The 20,687-nt window shown below is 37.8% G+C and overlaps 1 protein-coding gene across 4 annotated transcripts in view; it reads left to right on the plus strand.

The window, feature by feature from the left end:
• LOC108747692 (paired box protein Pax-6-like) overlaps positions 1 to 19,369 on the plus strand; it is a 116,681-nt gene extending 97,312 nt beyond the window's left edge. For 2 of the 4 annotated variants that reach the window (XM_018485336.1, XM_018485335.1), the window contains 4 exons: positions 13,386 to 13,645; positions 16,312 to 16,604; positions 17,308 to 17,618; positions 18,743 to 18,911. In XM_018485336.1, the coding sequence (XP_018340838.1) occupies positions 13,386 to 13,645; positions 16,312 to 16,604; positions 17,308 to 17,618; positions 18,743 to 18,837 (959 nt within the window). In that variant the 3' untranslated portion in view covers positions 18,838 to 18,911. Of the gene's footprint in view, positions 1 to 13,385; positions 13,646 to 16,311; positions 16,605 to 17,307; positions 17,715 to 18,742 lie in introns of all 4 variants that reach the window. The other 2 variants (XR_001939256.1, XM_018485337.1) reach the window with 2 other exon arrangements.
• The last annotated feature ends 1,318 nt before the right edge of the window (positions 19,370 to 20,687 follow it).

Below are 20,687 nucleotides of genomic sequence, written 5' to 3' on the forward strand. Positions count from 1 at the left end.
CGATAATAAATGCAATTGGCGCGATATCGGTCAATAATAAGAAAGCGCATATTTCAACGAGATGAATTCGTAAACCGCCGAGCAATTTGCCGAAGAGATTCCCAGCACGTCGAAATAGCAATTGAAAAGTCGACTTTGGATGTTACACGGATGTATGAAAATGAAAAGACGTGAGAGAGTGGGAAGAAAGAGGGACGAAGAAAGGAGAAGCCGCGCGCAGGTTTGAGTTCCGTAATTGAATATATTTAAGCGCGGGAGGGACGTTTGTGCGGATTCTCGGCTTACAAGAACCCCATGCCGAGGTAACGTCTGCGAGTAAACTGGATTAATCGTCTATGAAGGGAGACTGTAACCCCGCCACATTCGTTTGCAATCAGATCCCTCCGGGGAACGTGAAACAACACCGTTCGTTGTAGCGCGCGGTCTTGTTTCCACTGCAATTTTACATCGATCATCGGCAAACAGATAGGGAGAGATCATCGGGTCGCAGGCGTGCTGAAATGCTTCACATTTAAAATGAATCAACAACGTTTCGGTGAGAACAACACGACGGAAAAAGTATGTAGCGAGCGTAAAACACTTTCATCTTCTCTGAAATTTTTCACAATATTATTTACGATTGGTAAATTGTATATTAGAGTATTTTAGAGTCCTTTTAGATCTACAATAACCTGAAAATTAAATAAACTAATTTAAAATATTATAGTTATTAATTGATTACCGATAGTTAATATTTATTTATAAATGTCTTTATAATAATCTAGTAATCAAAGAATATTAGGAGCGAGATTAATAAATGTAACTGAATTTGTTAATTGTTACACGAATATTTCTTAGAGTTTAATAGTTGTAGACTTTACAACGCGAATAGAGGGATGCATTAATATGAACGCCAGAATATTATTCTACAAAAGAAACTAATTGTGCAGTCTTGAGTCCATATTTCCAAAGTTTGGCGCTCTCTCCTATAGAATCCTTTCCTAAAAAGCCAAACCTAAAAACATAACGAGATTTCTCACGAATCCGCTATAAAAGTGTTGTAATCGGACACGATGTCTGTTACGTTCGCATCGACTTACAATGACATAGATTCTTTTTTGATCCACGATATGTCTCCGAAGAAATAAATGAGCCAATCTGCACGCAATCTGCGTGTCCTATCTGGACGATTACGTGTTCGAAGGTCTCGTGAGCGAATCTAAACGAATATCTTCCTTCTTCGATGACGAATTTATCGATGATCTACCTGACACAAGTCTACTTGATGCACAATGTGCGTCTACTAATCCCAATTTATTGATTGTTATATTTTTTCATTTATTCAATTTTTAAAACTTTATTTTTTATATAAGATAAATAAAGGAGGAAAGTTGGAATAACTAACTTTAATAATTTAAATAAGTATTTTTTTTAATAAATTCTTTTCAGTGCTTTAAGATACTTATTAGTATCATTATTGAACCAAGAAATTTAATTTGTGTTCTTATTATTTCAACTTTAGTTTGTGATTGCGTTTCAAGTCCGACAACATTCGGCACGCAGTTTAGATAACTGAAGATATTTAAAAATTTGCATTATAAACATTATTAAGAGTACCAAGATCTAGCCTTAACCGTATCCAATCCTTGCTACTTTTACCTTTTGCATAGCAGTCTAGTTAACTTATTATTATTTACTAGTAATTAATTAAGAATAATAATCAAATACCTAAATAGGATATAAAAAGATCTCAATATAATTTGTTTGTTTGCTTCTTAAGAGTTTACAACCAGTAATAAATATCTAAAATAAAAATAGTAAAATTTGTATAAATATCATGGAAAGTTGTTTCAATTACACATTATAATAGACTTTAAACGATTCCGCTTATGCCCATTGAAGCTATAACTTTCTCACTATCGATCCATCAAGATTGTCAGAAGCTAAACCGCGGCGGTTTTACTTGCCGCGGGATTTTATTTCGTCAGCAGCACCCTTGGGACATGCCACGGGGGTGCGTGACGGTGTGCAAACTGTTTGGCTACCAGTTGCGCGCTCCCAGAAGGCTCGTTTTGCAAGTCGTAAACGAATTAAGGCCTTCGCCTGCCACCACCGCGCCGGTTTCAACCATTGGGGAGAAGTTTCGAAAGCGCTTTCGATTTACATTCTGGTCACTTGTAGTGCGCGACTTGTAGCATCGACGCGAGATCATTTGCTGCCACACCGGTTAACAATAAAACGGCTTCGATTCTGAGCCTTCGCGTCAGCGTGGATTAAGCGTAATTTCGTTTGTTCCCATAAATTTGCAAGAGGCGTGAAATGGCGATTCGTACGGTTGATATTTATCGCATTATTATTATAGTAAAAATTTTAGACTCAAGATTTTTGTAACTATACCATGAAGAGAAACTAAAATTACTTCTTGATGATTTTCATAACATTAATTTGTTATATTATATTTTTTATTCATTATCGACGTTGTCATAAAACAACACAAGGGATATGCAGTTGCATTATAAATTTTCTTCATATAGCACTATTTATAAATTCATTGGCCACAAATTATATGTTGCGGTAAATATAATTTTTTAACGTTTCTTTTAACGTTTCAAATCTTATATGAAATGTATACCAGCCGATTAAATATTGTATTTTTCTTCAAAATTTATCTCGTAAAAGTACAATATAAGTGCGAGATTCAGTAACGTGGCTTATTTAAAACACAAGTCTAAGCATTCGTTGCTTATAATAGATAGATACTTGCACAACTGATACTGCCAGTAACGAAGAGGCACCTCCGACATCGTCGAATTAACGCGAAATGCGTGAAAGTCAGTCAATGTTTGCCGGTTTAACCAACTGTGCACAGGCGTCACGGAGTTTGCCCGAAGTATTAGCGCGCCTCGAAGTTCAACCCTTCGCTCACATTTAATCGCTCTCTATCATGGTACCTTCCGTCCTTACATCGCCGATAAAAGAAGAACGACAGCATCTTCCACGTGTCGCACTAAAGCCTGGATGAAAACCTCTTTACGTAGAATAGATATTTTTACAAAAGAGTGAACTTTCTTTTTCTTTACATCTATTTGGTTTTAACGGCTGGTTTAAGTATAATCCTTCAGTTCTGCATTATAAGTTTACAGCAAGTCCGCTTAAAAACTATTCTAATATAATAATCGTTGTTAATATAATAATAATCTTAAAATTTCTATTTATCTTTATTTCACATTTATGGGAATAAACGTTATTGAAATTTACGGTAAAAAATACCGAATTCTTTATGACAACAAACTATTCCATTTCTTCAATGACCGAAGGTAAAAACTGATATAAGAATATAATTTCTAGCAACAAAATGGTATAAATATAATAATGATTCGTATTAAAATGTTACATGCAATAAATACATTTCATTCAGCATTTTTGACGAATAAATATTTCCTTATTTATGACTACCGGGAGTGCATTACTTTTCTTTTGGTTGGCAAGTATCTCATGTCACATTCGCGTTCGAATAGTTGCAAACCGGGGGCGCGAATCGGGGGTAACTGGCTTAGCCATGATGTTCTGCGATTCGAGAAAAGCTTCGTGGAAATCGGGAAGAGAGAAACTGCGACGCGCCGTGCGTAAACGGAGCTTAACCGCATCGCGCAGCGGAGGAAAGTGGAGCAAGGGGAGGAAAGGGGGAAGACGGGGTGCAAGATCGGTTGAATAGGTGAAGAAGGACGAGGAGGAGGAGGAGGAGGAGGAGGAGGAGGAGGGTCTGGAAGTCTCGAAGAGGCGAAACTTGCAAAAGTACATCGCGGCTCAAGAGGCCGGAAATAATCGCGCGAGTTCCGTGCACCGCGAGATCCGTGTTATCGTCGAGCGATTTCACGGCGTTTAGTAGCTGGCGATTCGTTGTTCCGCGTCGAATTAAGAAAAAGCAAATTAATAACGTGCCACCCGACCGCCCGTTGTAACAACCCCGGAAAATATGTATGACAAGATGAGACGCACTTTCGCGATATTTGATGTAGCTACCTTTATCGTAAAATCTTTCGCCGTAGTAATTTGCGTTTTTATTTTTCACGTACGATACGCGCGAGAGTCTTATGATTTATTCCGTGCGTTTTTCCGAAATAAACATTTCGTAAAATTAGGTCAAATGCATTTTTTAGACTTGAAACTTAATTTTTCTTTTTTTTTTATTATTTCAACATTTTTGTTAAATATGAACTCGAAAAAGTGAAAAGTTTGTTTAAATTGTTTGACAAAGACAGGAAAAAGTTAAATAAAGTGGAAGTCATTATTTTAACAAGATATTTAACCGAACTAAATTGTAAACTGATATTTAATTAAATTATGCATAAGAAAATTTAACAAAAAGAATAAATAGAACGGAAGAAAGAAAAGTAATGCAGAGAAAACTACCGGAACGCAAAGAAGATCTGGCAGATTCGGCATTCCGTCGAATATGCGTCTAAGCGAAACTGAGAAAAGATCATAAAGGAGAGACCCCGAAGAAAGGAAGAGATACAGCGGTAGCTGTTGGAAACGGGGAGGGAATGTTACAAATGAATCGCGTAATAATCCCCATAGCTGCTCCACCGTTTTTCCACCGTGTTCTCTTCATCTGCCTCCCTCTCGCTCTCTATAGGAGCTGCTTATGTATTCCGGTGTACGGCTGGTTGCACCGCCGCTAATGGAGTTTCCAATATTTTCCTTTCTGCATCGCCCGCGCTTCTCTTTACTTGGTTTCACGCGCTTTCTCTGTAGCGTCTGCCCGCTCGCTTGATCGATTCTCGAACTTCTTCCCGTGTATCTGCCTTCGCGTTTGTCCATGGTATCTCTCCGGACTGTGGTATTCACATTGCTGTTGTGTGTTTAATTCTTCGATGCGTTTTTCGCGAATCAAAATGAAGCCTGTATGCCTCATATGGTTTTATCATCGCTCATCTTATAGATTATTGCATTTTTCGAGAGCTTTATGCTATATTATATTAATACACATTAATATTTAGATTATTGAGTAAAATAACAAATATTTAATTATTTTATACAAATATATTGTGTATTGTAATAAAGTGAAACTTGAATTATTCTTTAAAGGCTAAATTAGTTGGGAATTAGTTGAGTTGGGATAGAATAATTTTTTATCACTTCTATGTAGCTATTGGTTCGAACAGTATAAGCCGAATTTTCGAATACAATGATAATTGGTAAGTTAATTATTATTAATTAATAAATAATAAACGAAGTTTCTACAATTTTTTCTTTCCGCTCTGCTTTGAAAGCCGTTATCACATTATTATATATCGATGCTGTGTCGGTCAACGGGTCGGGCGAATGTGGGTGTATTAAATCAGCGCACATGCAAATGAGTATGCGTCGGACACGCGTGCAACCCCTTCGCGTTCACGTATCACTGGCTACCCGGTGTCTATATCTCGTACACGCGTGCTGGCAGCCTCGTGTATACACGCTCGGTACTACCAGCACGGTCCATATTCCACAGCTTAGCCTTTAATCCAGCCCGGGGTCGACACCTCGTTTCTTTCCGGCCATTTAACACGGCTGGAGAGCGCTTGTTCTGCCCGGAACTCGTCCGCCGTTGTTCCTCGCGCGGAAACGCGTCATTGACGAGCCGGTGAATGTGTTAACCCTTTGAATACAACTTTACGCGACCGTTGTCACGGTCCTATATCGAATTATTCGACGATGTTAATCGCGATGGCATCGGCCAAATGAATTGAATGATGGAGGTTCACCTGCGACGCTCGCTCTATTAACTTTGGAGTATCACAAATAATTTTCATTGCTATTGTATTGAGATCCTTTACAAAATTTAGGGCGCGTATCTTCATCTCCACGGTGATCATAAAATTTTGTCTGACAATTACGATAATGTAAATATAATATATACTTATATTATTCAGGATTATCCATATTTTTCAGTTATACGTCAAAATTATATTTTGGTATTATGAGTTTCATGTGTTTTGCGTTTTTATATTTCTTGCGAATAATGTAATGTTCGTTGTTACACAACATTTAGCGGTTCGATCGAAAGGCAGCACAAAACCCTAATCCGCGAAATACATTTCCGACAAGTACGCTTTTCGAAAGTTCGATGCATATTCGGCTTTAAGAGACGGAGAATCCAATAAATTTGTTCGTAGGATTAGGCATTAGGTCGAAGCGGATTATACCCCTTATTCCTATCCGCTCTCGAGCGATAGGATAGCAATTTTGCAACGAGAGGGCTCTCTCTTACCCTTCGCTATTACTGCACTTATATTACTGTATCCCGAAACATCTTTCCCAAAAATTGTTCTCACGATCCTTTTTGAATTTGTTGTACCAATATCAGTGAGATTGTGATTTTTATCGAATTTCTCGATTATTAAATTCTGTTTCCGCTCAACTTAATAAGCTAATACTGTAATGAAAATGAAATAAAATAAAATTAGCACTCTTTGACCGCTATTTCTGAAGTAATATTATAATTTTGCAATGATTTAAAATTAATTTTCATAAATTATTAATTATTCGTGTTTTCATAAATTATTAATTATTAATACTTTCAGAAATTATTAATTTTGTATTTGCAATTTAAAAATGTATTATTTGAATTATGAAGATATTATAACGAAGTATGATTCACTGGCTAAAGAGCCATTTTGAGAAATTTGCTGTTTGTTTTTATTTATCACAGTTATGTACAATTACAGTTTTTTTTTGTTCAGTTTATGCGCCGTCATCATTTTTAACGAGTGCGCATCCTCGACTCGCTATACCTCGCGTTCCTCCCTATGTCTTCTTAGGTCCCATCATTCCCGCCCCCCTCGCGCCATTTTTACGACATCTGGATGGCCGTTGCTAACGCATCATGGCCGGCCATTGTCACCGACTGGCTTTTCTAGTCGGGTTAAAAACGATAATCGTCATCCCGAGGGGTGCGAAGTGTCACACCGGAACGGGTGGTGCCCGGATCCGTTCACTTCTGCCTTCGCGTGCACCGCGCACCTATGGCGTCACAAACATAGCGAGGGGAAATACAACATTATATCGTGGGGTGAGTAGGAACGCTAATAAAAATGCACGAAAAAAAGGACGGCCGCGGTCGGCATTACGCATTATTAGCCGGGCCCCTAATAATAATGGCCGTCAGACTTTCCGCACCGACGTTGACTCTTATTCGCTCGAACGAGCATCACGCGCGCGTAACATCTGTATCATCGCTGCCATTCTGACGCCATTCGACGCGGAGTGCATCTGGTCTCTTCCATCCAAGGCTTCCTCCCTCCACGTGTCCCTCAATTCTCGTGCCTTCAATCTTAACCGATCGTTTACCAGCTTAACGTTTAGTCAAGCCAGGTTCGATATTGTTATCTTCTGTGCATAGTTAACTTGAAAGATTGTATGACAAAGATTTTGTAGTGCGATAACGTGACAACGTGATAAAAAGCCAATTGTGTTAAGAATTTATTTGTTACATATAATGTAAGAAAAAAAGAGCATTTTAAAAAAGGGGAACTTCATTACAATTTACATTTTATTTTAGTCACGCAATTTATTCACATAGGGGAACTTTTATTTAAAAAATTGTCTTCAATTAATGCGATAAATGAAATAAAACATTAAAATAAAATTTCCTGTATTATTATAGAAAATAAATTTTATGTTACAAATAAAATTTTCCATTAATATCATATATCTGATTAAGCTAGGATAGGAATTCATTTATTCTTTTGATTAAATTTTACAAGATATATATATATAAAGAAAAGAACGAACAAATTTTCGTTTAATATTGAAAATATTTAGAAAAAGAAATTTCTTTTGGAAGATTATATTTATTCTTTACTCGACATAAAAGAATCCTTTTAAACAGTGAGTAGTTTTAAGATTGAATTAGCACAAGGTGTTTACGCGTGCATTGATCGTTCATTGCCGAGTTTCGAGAGCCCGGTCTCTCGTCGCACAAACCGTAAAACGTTTCTCCTCTCTCTCTCTCTCTCTCTCTCTCTCTCTCTCTCTCTCTCTCTCTCTCTCTCTCTCTCTCTCTCGGAGCAACGAAACGTGCCGCGTTAATCACACCTCGACGAAGCTCGCATCTGAAATGTTGGCCATTTTGCGCTTGCCACTTCGCGTTCGCCACAGTGTTCGTCACTGAAGAGGAGAAGAAACGTGCCTCTCTTCCGGTCTCGATCGGCACAATCGATTGCGTGGCACGCATGAGTGAACTACGCTCACCGTTTACTTACGCGTTCTCCACCGCGTAAGTGTAGCATTGTTTCCTTCGATCGTTGTCGAGAATCATCGCCCTGCGAATCTGATCCCGCAATGGTCCTCCCCACGTGGTCATAAGAGAGGTAGTAGTTTCCAAGTCAAGAGTCTCCTCTTGCAGAGTGTTTTTCTTTCTCTTTTTTATTTTTTACTTCTTTCGTTCGAGTGACTCTCGTGAAGTTAGGAGGACACGTGGGTAACAGAAACTTTCGAGAGAAGGAGAGAGGAAAACGAGAGAATCACTTTCTCTCTCGACATCCTTCTTCCTCTCGGTTTGTTCCGAAATTGTTTCTCCCCCCCCCCTCCCTTTTCTCTCTCTCTCTCTCTCTCTCTCTCTCTCTCTCTCTCTCTTTTCTTTTCATCCTTTGTTTTTTCGCTCTTGTTATTCTTACTGGCTGCGTTTGACGATTTGATCCTTCCCCCTTCGGCAAGCGACGATTGAAAGTAAACTACCGATACGCCCGCTACAATGCCACGAGATCGCAATAGTGCGCAGCATTGTCGCGACTGCGTACGTTCATGCAACAATACCCGCGTAGTTTATAAAGCGTTTAGCTAAGTGCACACCACCCCATTATCGACGGTAATAAACGTCCCTTCTCTTGCCCGTCGATCGCCACTCGACTCTGCGAGTCGTGCACGCGCGACTCCTCGAACTCTGCTCGACGACGCGGTGCATTCTAGCGATTGCAAATCAGTCCCGGTTTGTAAAACTGGCGAATGTTTCGAACAATGTAAAACATCTGCTATCCTTTGATTCGAGAAAAAAAAAACAATAAGATAAAGCAACAAGTATAAAATAGGGTCTCTTTCTCTTTTTCTTCCAGACGAAATAAATAATTTATTTAAACTCTTTGATTTCGCTTAAAAAATAATTATAATATTTTCAAATACATTTTTAGGTATTACTCACGTATTTTATATTCTGATTGTGTAAGTATAGAAATATTTAATTATAATAGAGAGAGAAAGGTAATGGATACGAAATTAGAGAGCTGCATCTTTTTATTCGTGAAAATGTCGCCTTTTTACAACACACTATAACTTTGATTCATTTATTATCAAAGCTACTTTGTACGTATATATTTTTGCTCATAGCAAGCTGCATGGACAAATATACAAGGCGCGTCGACTGTGAAAACTTTATTAACAATCTCGCGCGAAAGAAATATCGAATTCATTGGCGACAACGTTGGTAGATTAAACCTCGAATAGTTCCGCCATCACGCTTGAACGCACGGCAGTCCCGGTTGGTGGATAATTCGTTGAAGGAAGATACGAATGATCTGGTTGGGGCCAGAAACGGGAAAGGGGGGACACAGAGTGAGGAAAGGAGGAGGAGACGAGAAGCTGCCTGGGTGGCATGGATTCCCCTCCACGGATAAAATAGTCCCGCGTTTAGCTCCTGCCTTCCGAACGTTCTTTAGTAAGGAGATGAGCTTTAGGAGGGTTCTCCTCTCTTTTTCTTCTTTCTCTTTCTCTCTTCCACGTTTCTCTCTCTCTCTCTCTCTCTCTCTCTCTCTCTCTCTCTCTCTCTCTTTTATTGTTTCCGTTCATTTATCGCAGCAGGTCGCGTAAACATATTTGAAGCTATGACACTTTTAGAATCTCTAAGATTTAGAGATTCTGTTCATTAAAAGGTACAAAGATGATGTGTTGCCGCAGCTAAAGAACTCGGGACAATAATTTATATATGAATGCATGAAGGGATTGAAAGGGAAATCGCCGATTGAATTATTCCCTGAAAATAATTTACACACGTCAATATATTCCTTATAAATTCATATGATTTAATCGATTTATTTCAGGCGGGAGAGTCGATACGTATATGAAGTATAAATAAATACCTTTTGATTGATATTATGTAAATAGAGTATTATTCGATTAGTATAATAATCTCTATTTAAATCATACTAAGTTTTTAAATTACCGTTTATTCGAGACGTTATTAAAATTCATGATTAAAAAACCATTCTGAATAACTTGACGTTATTTCAAGGAAATTTATTAACGATTCAATTGCAGTGTATATATTACATTATCGGGAATTTTATGTACATATATATATATATATATAACAATGAAAAGAACAACTTATAGGCTAATAAGAATCAAATGCAGATGTTAATGCGCAGATGTATTCAAAAGCATATAAGATAGAAATGCAATAATAAAGATAGAAAAAGAAGAATAGGACAATTTAAACAATTTAAAATAGGAGAGCATGTGAAAGAGGATGAGAGAGAGAGAGAGAGAGAGAGAGAGAGAGAGAATGAGGTAGGAACAATATTTGTAAATAAAGTTCTCTTCTTAACTTTGTATGCTCTCTGATCTATAAATGCTGAAGAGAATAAATTTTATTCCATTCTCATATTAGAATCTTTAAACGATTTGATGGATATATCATAAAAAATGATGTATTATAGATATTTTTGGTTGACGGTTCGTGCTGTTGATGCTGGTTTACTCCTCTATACGCTCTTACGATAGATTTTCTCCCTTAAACGCTCGAGCTCCGCGTCGGCATTAAACTCGCGTGTATACCGCATAGAAAGCGATGAGCAACGTGAGAGGAGCGCGACTTGGCCCCGTGATAGTAAAGACGCAAGATCCAGCAACCGCGAAGGCCCGAAGTTGCTCTTCGAATTTCGCAGGGATGGAAAGAGGGGGGCGGGGGAGGGGAATGGGATGGGGAAGGGAGAGAGGGTTAAGGCGGTTTTAATTATCGCTTAAGACACCCTCGTAGCGTTAACCCCGTACCGTACAGATACTGACGGAGGGCCGCCCCCTAAGGATATCGTTTGCAGTGCACGGTGCTACGAAGGAGCAAACTCAGGGCTGGGGGATGAAGACGAGGGAGATTTCGGGAGTAACGGGGAAAGGGGGAATGAGGACTAGGAACTTGTACGCTAACGTCGCACTCGATTCTCCTCGGTACATCGGGGGGTGGAAGTTCGAAGCAACCACCAACCCTACCGAGCCGCGAGAACTTTGCCGCTACTAGCGTGGCCGTCTGCCAGCTACTTCCTCGAGCGAGTCACATGGACGAGGAAAGGGTGGCTCGAGAGGGGCAGGGTTGTATCCCCGGGTTTTGCCGCTTATACGACGATTATTACGGACGTTTTCGTTACCTTCGAGTTTCGTGAGCGCTTCTAATTTGACGTTATACATGGAAAACGTGATATACTATCCCATGTCGACAAGGTTATCTTAACGATAACAGCTATTTGCAACTTCTTGACGTTATTTATTATGCATATCGAGAGTAATTCAGAGAAACGTATCGAGGAACCAGCTTTTGATACTATAAACTATTATTGAATTTCACCGACATTTTCACCGAAGCTTTTTTTGCAATTTACTATTTGTATATCACGAATATATTGCGACAACTAGAAAATATTTTTATAGAGAAATAGAAAGAGATATGCAAATCAGAATCTGGTCAAGCTATTCTTTTTTATCGAAAAATATTTTCACCCGTAGAGTGAGGTGATATTTTTTGCAATAAGTTATTTGCAGGCTCTTAAAGTGGTTATATTAGCATTATTAAATTTACGATCAAGCTAATTTGAGTTTAATATTTATCATCAGCTTCAGTTTGCGATTGCGTTTTAAATCCTACAAACCGAATCGGCGCACAATTTATAAAATGAAATATTTGAAAAAGTATTTGCAAAACATTTGCATACTAATATTTTTAAGCACCAAGATCTACTTTGGTAAAAAAAATATAATTATTTCTCTTAATTGATTTTTCACGTGATGATTTTTAACCTAACGAGATTATTTTTAACAAAGATTTAAATTAAATTCTAAAAAATGGCATACAACTGTGTGTCCACAAACAGCGTGATAATAAGTCAATGAACAAAAAGCAAATTCTTTATCATTCCATATATAACATATATGTCGAATATATAAATAAAATATAGTTTAAATATAAATTGGACACGCTCAAAGTCAATTAAAACGAGAAAAACGAACCATTTTATTTTTCCTTATCACCAACTGTATATATATATATATATATTATATATATATAGAACAGAATTGATTATACGTAGAATATAACAGCCAATAACAGCATCAGTGTGTCACGTGTCACATCGGGCCAGACTCTGACTCGAGTTTCTCCAGGCGGAGAGGAGGTAGCCGTGGAATGACAGTGGCGTATCTCGTGGGGGTGGCCGGCAACTGGCGTCGGGACGCCCGTCGTCTTATCGGGCACCCCCTTGCCTGTAGCTTCCTCCAACCCTCGTCATCCTCTCTTCGTTCTACCCCGTGTGTCTCCTCACCGTCCTTCCCCCCCTCATCTCGTCGTCGTAGCGAGCCCAGTGACGCCTCGACGCGCTCACCCAGAAACCGACGATAAGGTTCACTCGGCGACGCCTGCCTATATCGCCCGCTGCTCGTTCACATACGCACACCGATACGTACACGCAAACACACGTACACACGCAGATACACGCGCGAGCGCATTTCGCGCGTAGGAATTGATATAAGAAACTCGGGGGGAGGGGGGAGGGGGAGGATGGGGAGGATGGGGAGGAGGGTAAGCGCCACGAAACCACAAATCGTGCGACGCGTTATCACGCACGCTGATATCGATAATACATCGTCCCTCCCCTTGTCGGGAAGGATTTCTGGAAGGCATTAGCTTGCCGAGCAATATCGCGAACAGATTTGGAGACGATAACGCTTATCGGTATTTCGACAAAAATTATGTAAGCACTGTCTACTAACTTGTGACTTTTTTATTAATCGACTTTCGATTAGTTAATTCGAAAGAAAATTTTTCGACGATTGCGAAAAGTTGCTTTGAATCCTTTCGAGATGGATTTTTTTTCTTTGGACGAATCTTCGGGTGTTGGCGATTGATATAACATTTGATATTCAACATTAAATCGTAATAGACAAACTTCGAAGTTCTAAAGATATATAAGGTTTGCTTTTAGCGTTTAACTGTGAACAATAAATCTCTCTAATTCTCGAATGTTAATCCGTGAAAGAGGCCCTTAGCACGAAAATTGTCGTAACTATATAACACGATAAAAGAAGACTCGAGATTGCCCGTAATAGCCGTTCGCGCGAAAGGCGTTGATAATAGTGCACGATGCGTTTTATTATTACAGTAACCGAGCTCGAGGGTGGCGCGCACTCGGACGAGACGAATAGCGGTGGTGACAACAGCAACGCTGGCAGCGTGTCAGGCGGCGCCGATGACGATCAGGCGCGTCTTCGCCTAAAGAGGAAACTGCAGAGGAATCGCACGAGCTTCAGCAACGAGCAGATCGACGCGCTCGAGAAGGAGTTCGAAAGGACGCATTACCCGGACGTATTCGCCAGGGAAAGACTCGCCGGCAAGATTGGCCTACCGGAGGCACGAATACAGGTGACTATTCAGCGCAGCGTTCCACCTTGACTACAAGAATGCTTAGGCCCGTTTTCACAATATGTGGTTACCCAAAGATCGATGGTTACCGAGAGATTCATCAATGAAATTCATTCATGAATGCCTTGGTACCTTTAATCTGTAGGTAATCATATATTGTGGAAACGAGACTTAGAAACAGATGTGTATTTAAAGAAAAAGTAGTATCAGTAACTAAAATTCAAAGGAAATAGTATTTTACGTTATGAAATTGTAATAAGAAACATAAAAAAATTTAGATAAAGTGAGAAAATAATAATTATTTGTGATAAGTATAAATAATTTGTGATAAAAATAATAATTTGAGAAGAATGAAAAGTAATTTAGTTGAGAAAAAAATCTTATTGATATAAAAAAAAAGTATATCATCATTATAATAAGAAAATATACAATAGTAATGTTTGTAATAAATACAATGAGAATGGAGAGTATGAGAAAATAGTCATATAATAATCTATAAATATATCTACGAAATAATATTAATACAAAAGTCTGTCGTAGGATGTCATTAATGAAGAAGTATAGTAACATTAATCGTTTGTAGCAAGTACGTACGATGAGACTAGAGTACGAAAAAAGTGGTAACGTAAAATAGTTTGATTAATAAAAAATATTATTGTTGCATGTATAGGATGTCATTACAGCATAATGACTTAAAAGTAAAAGGAAATTATTTGTTTAAAGTTTAAACCGAAAGAATACATTTATGTTAATCTACTGCATGAAGTCTACATCATAATTATATATTATATAATTTTGCTATTTCTATATTATTTAATATAGTTACGTATAACAATTAATGAAATGATATTTAATGTTAATATCCAACGTTGGTGTTCCAACATTTGCTGCCATGTTTATATTTTAACTATTTTTAGTACTTTACTCTCGTTCATACTTTTATAAGCCTAATTGCGGGGATGCTGGAGCAAAATTTGATTAATGTCGATAATAGCAAAATTTTTAACTCATTTTCTTGCTTTATCGTTCTATCTCACTCAAATGCGTACACCTATTCTGATTTAAATTTAACATATTCTAGCGCCATTTCTTGCAAGATCGAGCACCTACTACTAGACACAATTACTGCTCTGCACTTATATTTCACGTGCATATGTGCATGAAAGCATTTTAATCTAAATTCTTTTTTTAATCTTCATTTTATTAATAGTATTCTTCTTTCACGTATTTCGCATAGTGGCAGTGTTTCGTTTCACACATATGACTTACAATTAAAGAATTTTTTATTAATCAAACATTTTGTTGTGAGTTGACATCTGTACGTATTAGGAGCAAATATAAATAATATTAAATTTTTTACATTTATTCTTAGCGTAAAATCGTCAGTTCCCACTATTTCTTAATATGTCTACTTTTATTGTATATATAAGATTTTTACGATTCTGTAAAGGCAATTTGGAAATAGCCAAGCAAAATGTAAATGTCGGTAATTCGCTTCAGTCCAGCATCCCCTTGACTCTTCATCAGCAATGTAAAATTTTCTATCTAGATTCCAAAATAAGACGTTGAGATTCACAGCAGATTTTGTATTGTTCCAGACTATATAAACATCTGAAAACATTTTTGTATATTTGTGAACTAATGGCAACAAATTTTTACCTTAATAGAAGCCGGATTGTATTTTACTTATTTTGTTTGCGAATCTTTATATGCTCATTAAAATTAGCATCAAAAAGATGTGGAACACAAAAAAATCAAATTTTTTATTCGCATAAAATCTTACGCGATCTACTTTCTTAAAATTCACAATAAAAAATCGAATGTGCCTTAAAAGGATAGCATATTGCTGGTGGGTTACATTACAGAGGTATTATATTATTACTGCCAAAATTATATCTTATTTTCTCTGAGTGTAAGATCGAAATTATCGAATAAATGACGAGAACAGTCTAATAATTTACAAGAAAAATAATAATTATTATAAAATATTCAAGATTATAAAAAAAACAAAGATCGTACCCGTTCAATGATTTTCAAGTTAAAGACCATTTATTGAATATATTATAGCTAAGTAATTTTATGATTAAAAGATTTTAGCCTATTTATGCGAAGGTTTCAATTATTCTAAACGTCAAATTAATCGTCGTCTTTAAAGACATAGTTTTTAGATATTTCACCAGCAATTATAGGTATTTCGTTATTTGTTTTAATTTGGTATAAAAATCCACTATGCATTTTTAATTCTTAAAACTGCTAATTACAACTTGTAATTATAGCTATGTCAGAATAATGGTTGACAGCTTCTGAAGAAAAACGTTAAAGTTATTTTTCGTAACTGTAATTTTATTATTTTAATTTATTTATTTCTAACTAATGTCGATTTCTTATCATTCTTTATTGAAACCAGCGTCGACATTTCATTCCTATATCGCCCCACGCGTATATACAGGTCATTTTATCACGACCACCAAGATCGAAGATCGCGAAGCTCGGTGATGTTCTTAATTAACATAGAGTCGACACATTATATGATTAAAAGATCTTCGCAGGGAGTAACGCGTTTTCGCGACAAACTATTTTATCCACGACTGTTAGCCGATACGAAAGTTATCCGTAGCCTAGCGATTGACCTGTATCTTCGTCTGTCTTCTCGTTCACTAACTCAGGTCTGGTTTTCGAATCGGCGGGCCAAGTGGCGGCGCGAGGAGAAATTGCGCACGCAACGGAGGGATAATCCACCACCGCCACCGCAGCAGCAGCAGCAACAGCAACAACAGCAACAGCAACACACTGCCGGCGTGAGTCTAGTGGGTGCTGGCCATCCGACGCCGCCGCCACCTTCGGGGATACTCGGGGGCCAGCCGCCTCCGCAGGCACCACCCTCACCCCCTAGAATACATCATGGGTTTGCGCCCACCGCTGTGTACCCCGGAATACCCAGCATGCCTGATTCGTACAGGTGAGAAACGCAAAAGTTTGATGTTCATCTTTTGAAAGTTTTCCCTAAACTGTTCGAGATGGATACTGATCCAGTACTTGGCTCTGCGATCAACTGTCTGATGGTTACTTTTATGATTCAATCTATTTTATTTAAGTGAATTACACGTAATATATTTAGTAATTCGAATTCTGTATAATCCATTTTTCGACGTAATAAAAGAAAACTCTCACACTTGCAATTATAAAAATAATATAAAAATAATAATTAAAAAATTGAAGGAAACGTAAAACACATGAACTATCATAAAGTACAAAGGAAGTAAGAAAAATAAATACGTTGCGTGAACTAGGAAAAAACAATAATGTCAACTATTTGTAGTAAATATGATAGAATAAAATAAAAAATAATCATGTAGAATAGACTTATTAACAAAGTGTGCGAGAGTTATTCCAAAAGTAATGAGCAACAATTTTTTATAAATCAGGATTTATAAACAATACAACGTAACACTTGTTATAGCCACAGTTACTGTTTAAGAAAAATGAACATTTTATAGCGCACTACGTGATACTATAAAATGATCCCATCGTCAAGACATATCGGTTCGAGCGAAACGTGTTCCGCTCTCTTTTGCGCTTCGTACAAAATTATTTTTGACAGAGGAAGAAACGGCTGTAGGATCATGTGAATGCAACAATTATGAAATTCTTTCCCTTGACAGCCCGATGACGTCGATGCCGAGTTTCACGATGTCGGGCGCCAGCCAACAGAATCAGCACACGACGAGTAGCATGTCCTCGCTATCCACCGGGGGTGGCATGAGCCCGATGGGTATGACCGTGGGTATGACCGTCGGACCGAGCCCTGGGGCGTGCCTCCAACAACGGGATAATGGCTATTCGTGCGGAGTCGCGAGACCACCGAGCTACGAGCCCCTTCACCTCGGTTACGGCGCCAGGCCAACCTGCAGCCCTACGCAGCCCTATCACGCGGCGAGCCTCAATCAGTACAATCAAAACGCCAGCTCGACCGGTGAGTGTCTACCGCACTCACTGCATTCGCTGCTTGCACTCTAGCCGATGGACTACTACTACGGCTACCACGGATAACACGCTATCGAGCCCGCCGGTAATGGATTATACACGCTTCTGTCATTCCTTCACCATCCCAAATGTCTCATCCCCGATCGAACGGTTTCGATCGTTCCGATCTTCCTTTTATGGCTCCTTACCTGGACATCCGGTACAAATGTGATCTAGCTCCATGTCCATACATTATCCCTGCATCGCATACATCAGCCGCCTGAGCGCTTGTTATTTCTATTCGGTAATTAATTGGTTGTAGATGTTAATATCGATGTGCAATTCATATTATCAAGGCGTTGTACATATTGCGCACATTTTGTTACTACTATACTATTTCTTTTAGTCTCTCGACTTTTGTGTTATTATTTATGTATCTTTTAGAGATATTGAAGTAGTGAAATAATTATGAAAAAGAAACTAATACACTTTACATACTTAACGGAAAAAATCGAGATTTTGATAAAAATGCTTTTACTTTCGTATTATTATCTATTTATCTCTTGACACGTTAAATGCTTAATACTTTCTTTTATCTCCGGCGATGTTAAAGTGACATTTTTATTACAGAGATAATCACACTTTAATAACATGTATTATATATAATATAATTCAATTATACTAAATTATTACGTGTACTTTATTATTTTAGACAATTACTTCGGTTTTTTAATTATATTTACAGATTTTTTTTTGTTTTTTTTTTTTTGTTTTTTTTTTTTTTTTTTTTTTTTTTTTTAGTTTAGTAGCACCGATCCATTGATAACCGGCATGGCATTTAATATGACAATGAAAGGATGAAGTAATGAAACAATATTCTAATAGATACGAAAAGAGGACAATCGTACATATACAAAAAAAGAAATCGAAATTTGTATGCTCGAAAAATGCTTGTAACTATTATTTTTTTTTTACATCTACAGTAACACACACACACACACACACACACACATATGTGTACTATATTAAAAACTGAATCAACTACGAAGTTAATTTTTTTTTTAAACTTGCATGTAATTCTTACATGAAATTTTATATAAAATTAAATTAAGAATACTATGGATTCTCTTGCAGGTCTAATATCACCTGGCGTAAGTGTGCCGATCGCGGTACCAGGTCAACCGGCACCCGACATGGCGGCGCAATATTGGTCACCGAGGCTGCAGTGACCGTGGTGGTCGTCGATGTCGACCTCATCTCCGTAGACTTGAGCTTCTTCATCTTTCTAGCTTACTATGTCGTGTACGAGAAAATGACGCACAGTCACGCGATCGCGAAGCGTCAAGTCTCCGGAAATCCACGTGTTATGGTCGATCATGCGTGCGACTGTTCCGTAGTATAATATAAAATAAATCGAAGTGGGCTATCATACCCGTACGTCTCGTTCAAGCCAAAGTTCCATGTGGAAACGAGTTTGATCTGTCCGTATTCGCGTCCGCTCTATTCTCGTTTTTTATCTTATTTTATTTTATTTTTTGTCAGACGGGTGCATTATTTCGGAAAATTTCGAGGAAGCGTCACTGCGAATTCGCTGGCGCTCACTAATGAAGATCATCCGAAGCACAAAGATCTCAGTTTATTCTGTCACCTCCGATGAGGGCGAGGAACTAGATTCATAACTGAATGGCTCTAGCGTGACTCCGTTTGTGTAAACTAACAACAAATTTACAGTGTACTACTCGTGTAATTACAATACAATTTGCCCAGCAAATGAGAAATTATTGAATGTCGAAAATTATTCAATGAAGTGATGTCGGATCAAGTTTTTGAATTTTTTAAATCTGTTTTCTATCCATAATCTGGTTGAATCCGTAATTACGTATTGGTAATTTACTTTTGATATTTTATCCAATGTTTAACGCAATGAAACGTGCGACTAATTCGTTTGAATTTAACGTGCGGTTAAAAAATTGTCTAATATGGGAGACCCACCAACTGCTAGTCACTGATCTCGGCGCAAGTGATATCGTTGAAAAACACACATAAAGGTGATATACATAAGTCGTTGCCTCCCAAACAAAAACCCCGGTGTGATATACAGTGTAACATTGAGGATCCACGGCAACAAGGTAATTTCTAGACATAATCCTGGCCATGATAGTGCAGGTTATATCCGGGAGTCGCCCTGTTGCTGTGAATCCGTAATGTTTTATACCTGTGTATAGTACTAGAGTTCATTCGGGAAGAAACGATTCGTATATCTATGATCACCTTGGTGCATGCTTTCCAACGATAAATCACTTTCTGAAATCGTAAGACTAGCATTTCATTTCTGAAAATCCATGTGAATCCACTAGAGTTCACATTATTATATTTATCTAGACGTATAGAAAACGGATTCAGTGTATTCACAGTCTCTACAAAATTCAATTCCATTTTTCGCGGATAATGCGAATTCAAAAACTTGATTCATACGGATTTATCCAATCCAATCCGTTTCTCGTTTGCTGGGAGATGCGGCATTGAGTTTACAGGCGGATTAATTGACACCTCTGTGTATAATCGTGTTTTATCGCCGTCAAATCGAATTTCCGTGTCCCATGCTGAATAAAATCGATATCTACATTTGCTATTGCGACACTTATCGATCATGTCCTTCATTGTTATCATAGACGAATAACTAATGCTGCTTTCCTACACTTTCACTAACGATGTTCGGTATCGTAATGTGCGAAGAGACACTTTCCTCTTTATTTCGATGTTATACCAGAATATAAGTCATAGAAACACACAATCGTTGTTAAACGTATTAATACGCCAATCTGTGACAATCCGTGATTTTCATATGACATAATACATGAATGATCGGCAAGGTGGAAAAATCTCTCAAAGCATCATCTGCACACCTTTGTAAGCTCGCTTTTAATTCGTACAATTATATCTCCGAGCCGAGATATATCTTTGAAATAGAACTGATGAACAAGGTGAGACGCGGTAGAATAAAAAAAAAAAGGAAGAAAAAGAATACGAATCGTCGGCAATGTGCAACTCGTGTAAAAATAATTAGCGCGAAGATTTA

Source organism: Trachymyrmex septentrionalis, unplaced genomic scaffold (assembly GCF_001594115.1).
Source record: "Trachymyrmex septentrionalis isolate Tsep2-gDNA-1 unplaced genomic scaffold, Tsep1.0 scaffold20, whole genome shotgun sequence".
Classification (NCBI taxonomy): domain Eukaryota; kingdom Metazoa; phylum Arthropoda; class Insecta; order Hymenoptera; family Formicidae; genus Trachymyrmex; species Trachymyrmex septentrionalis.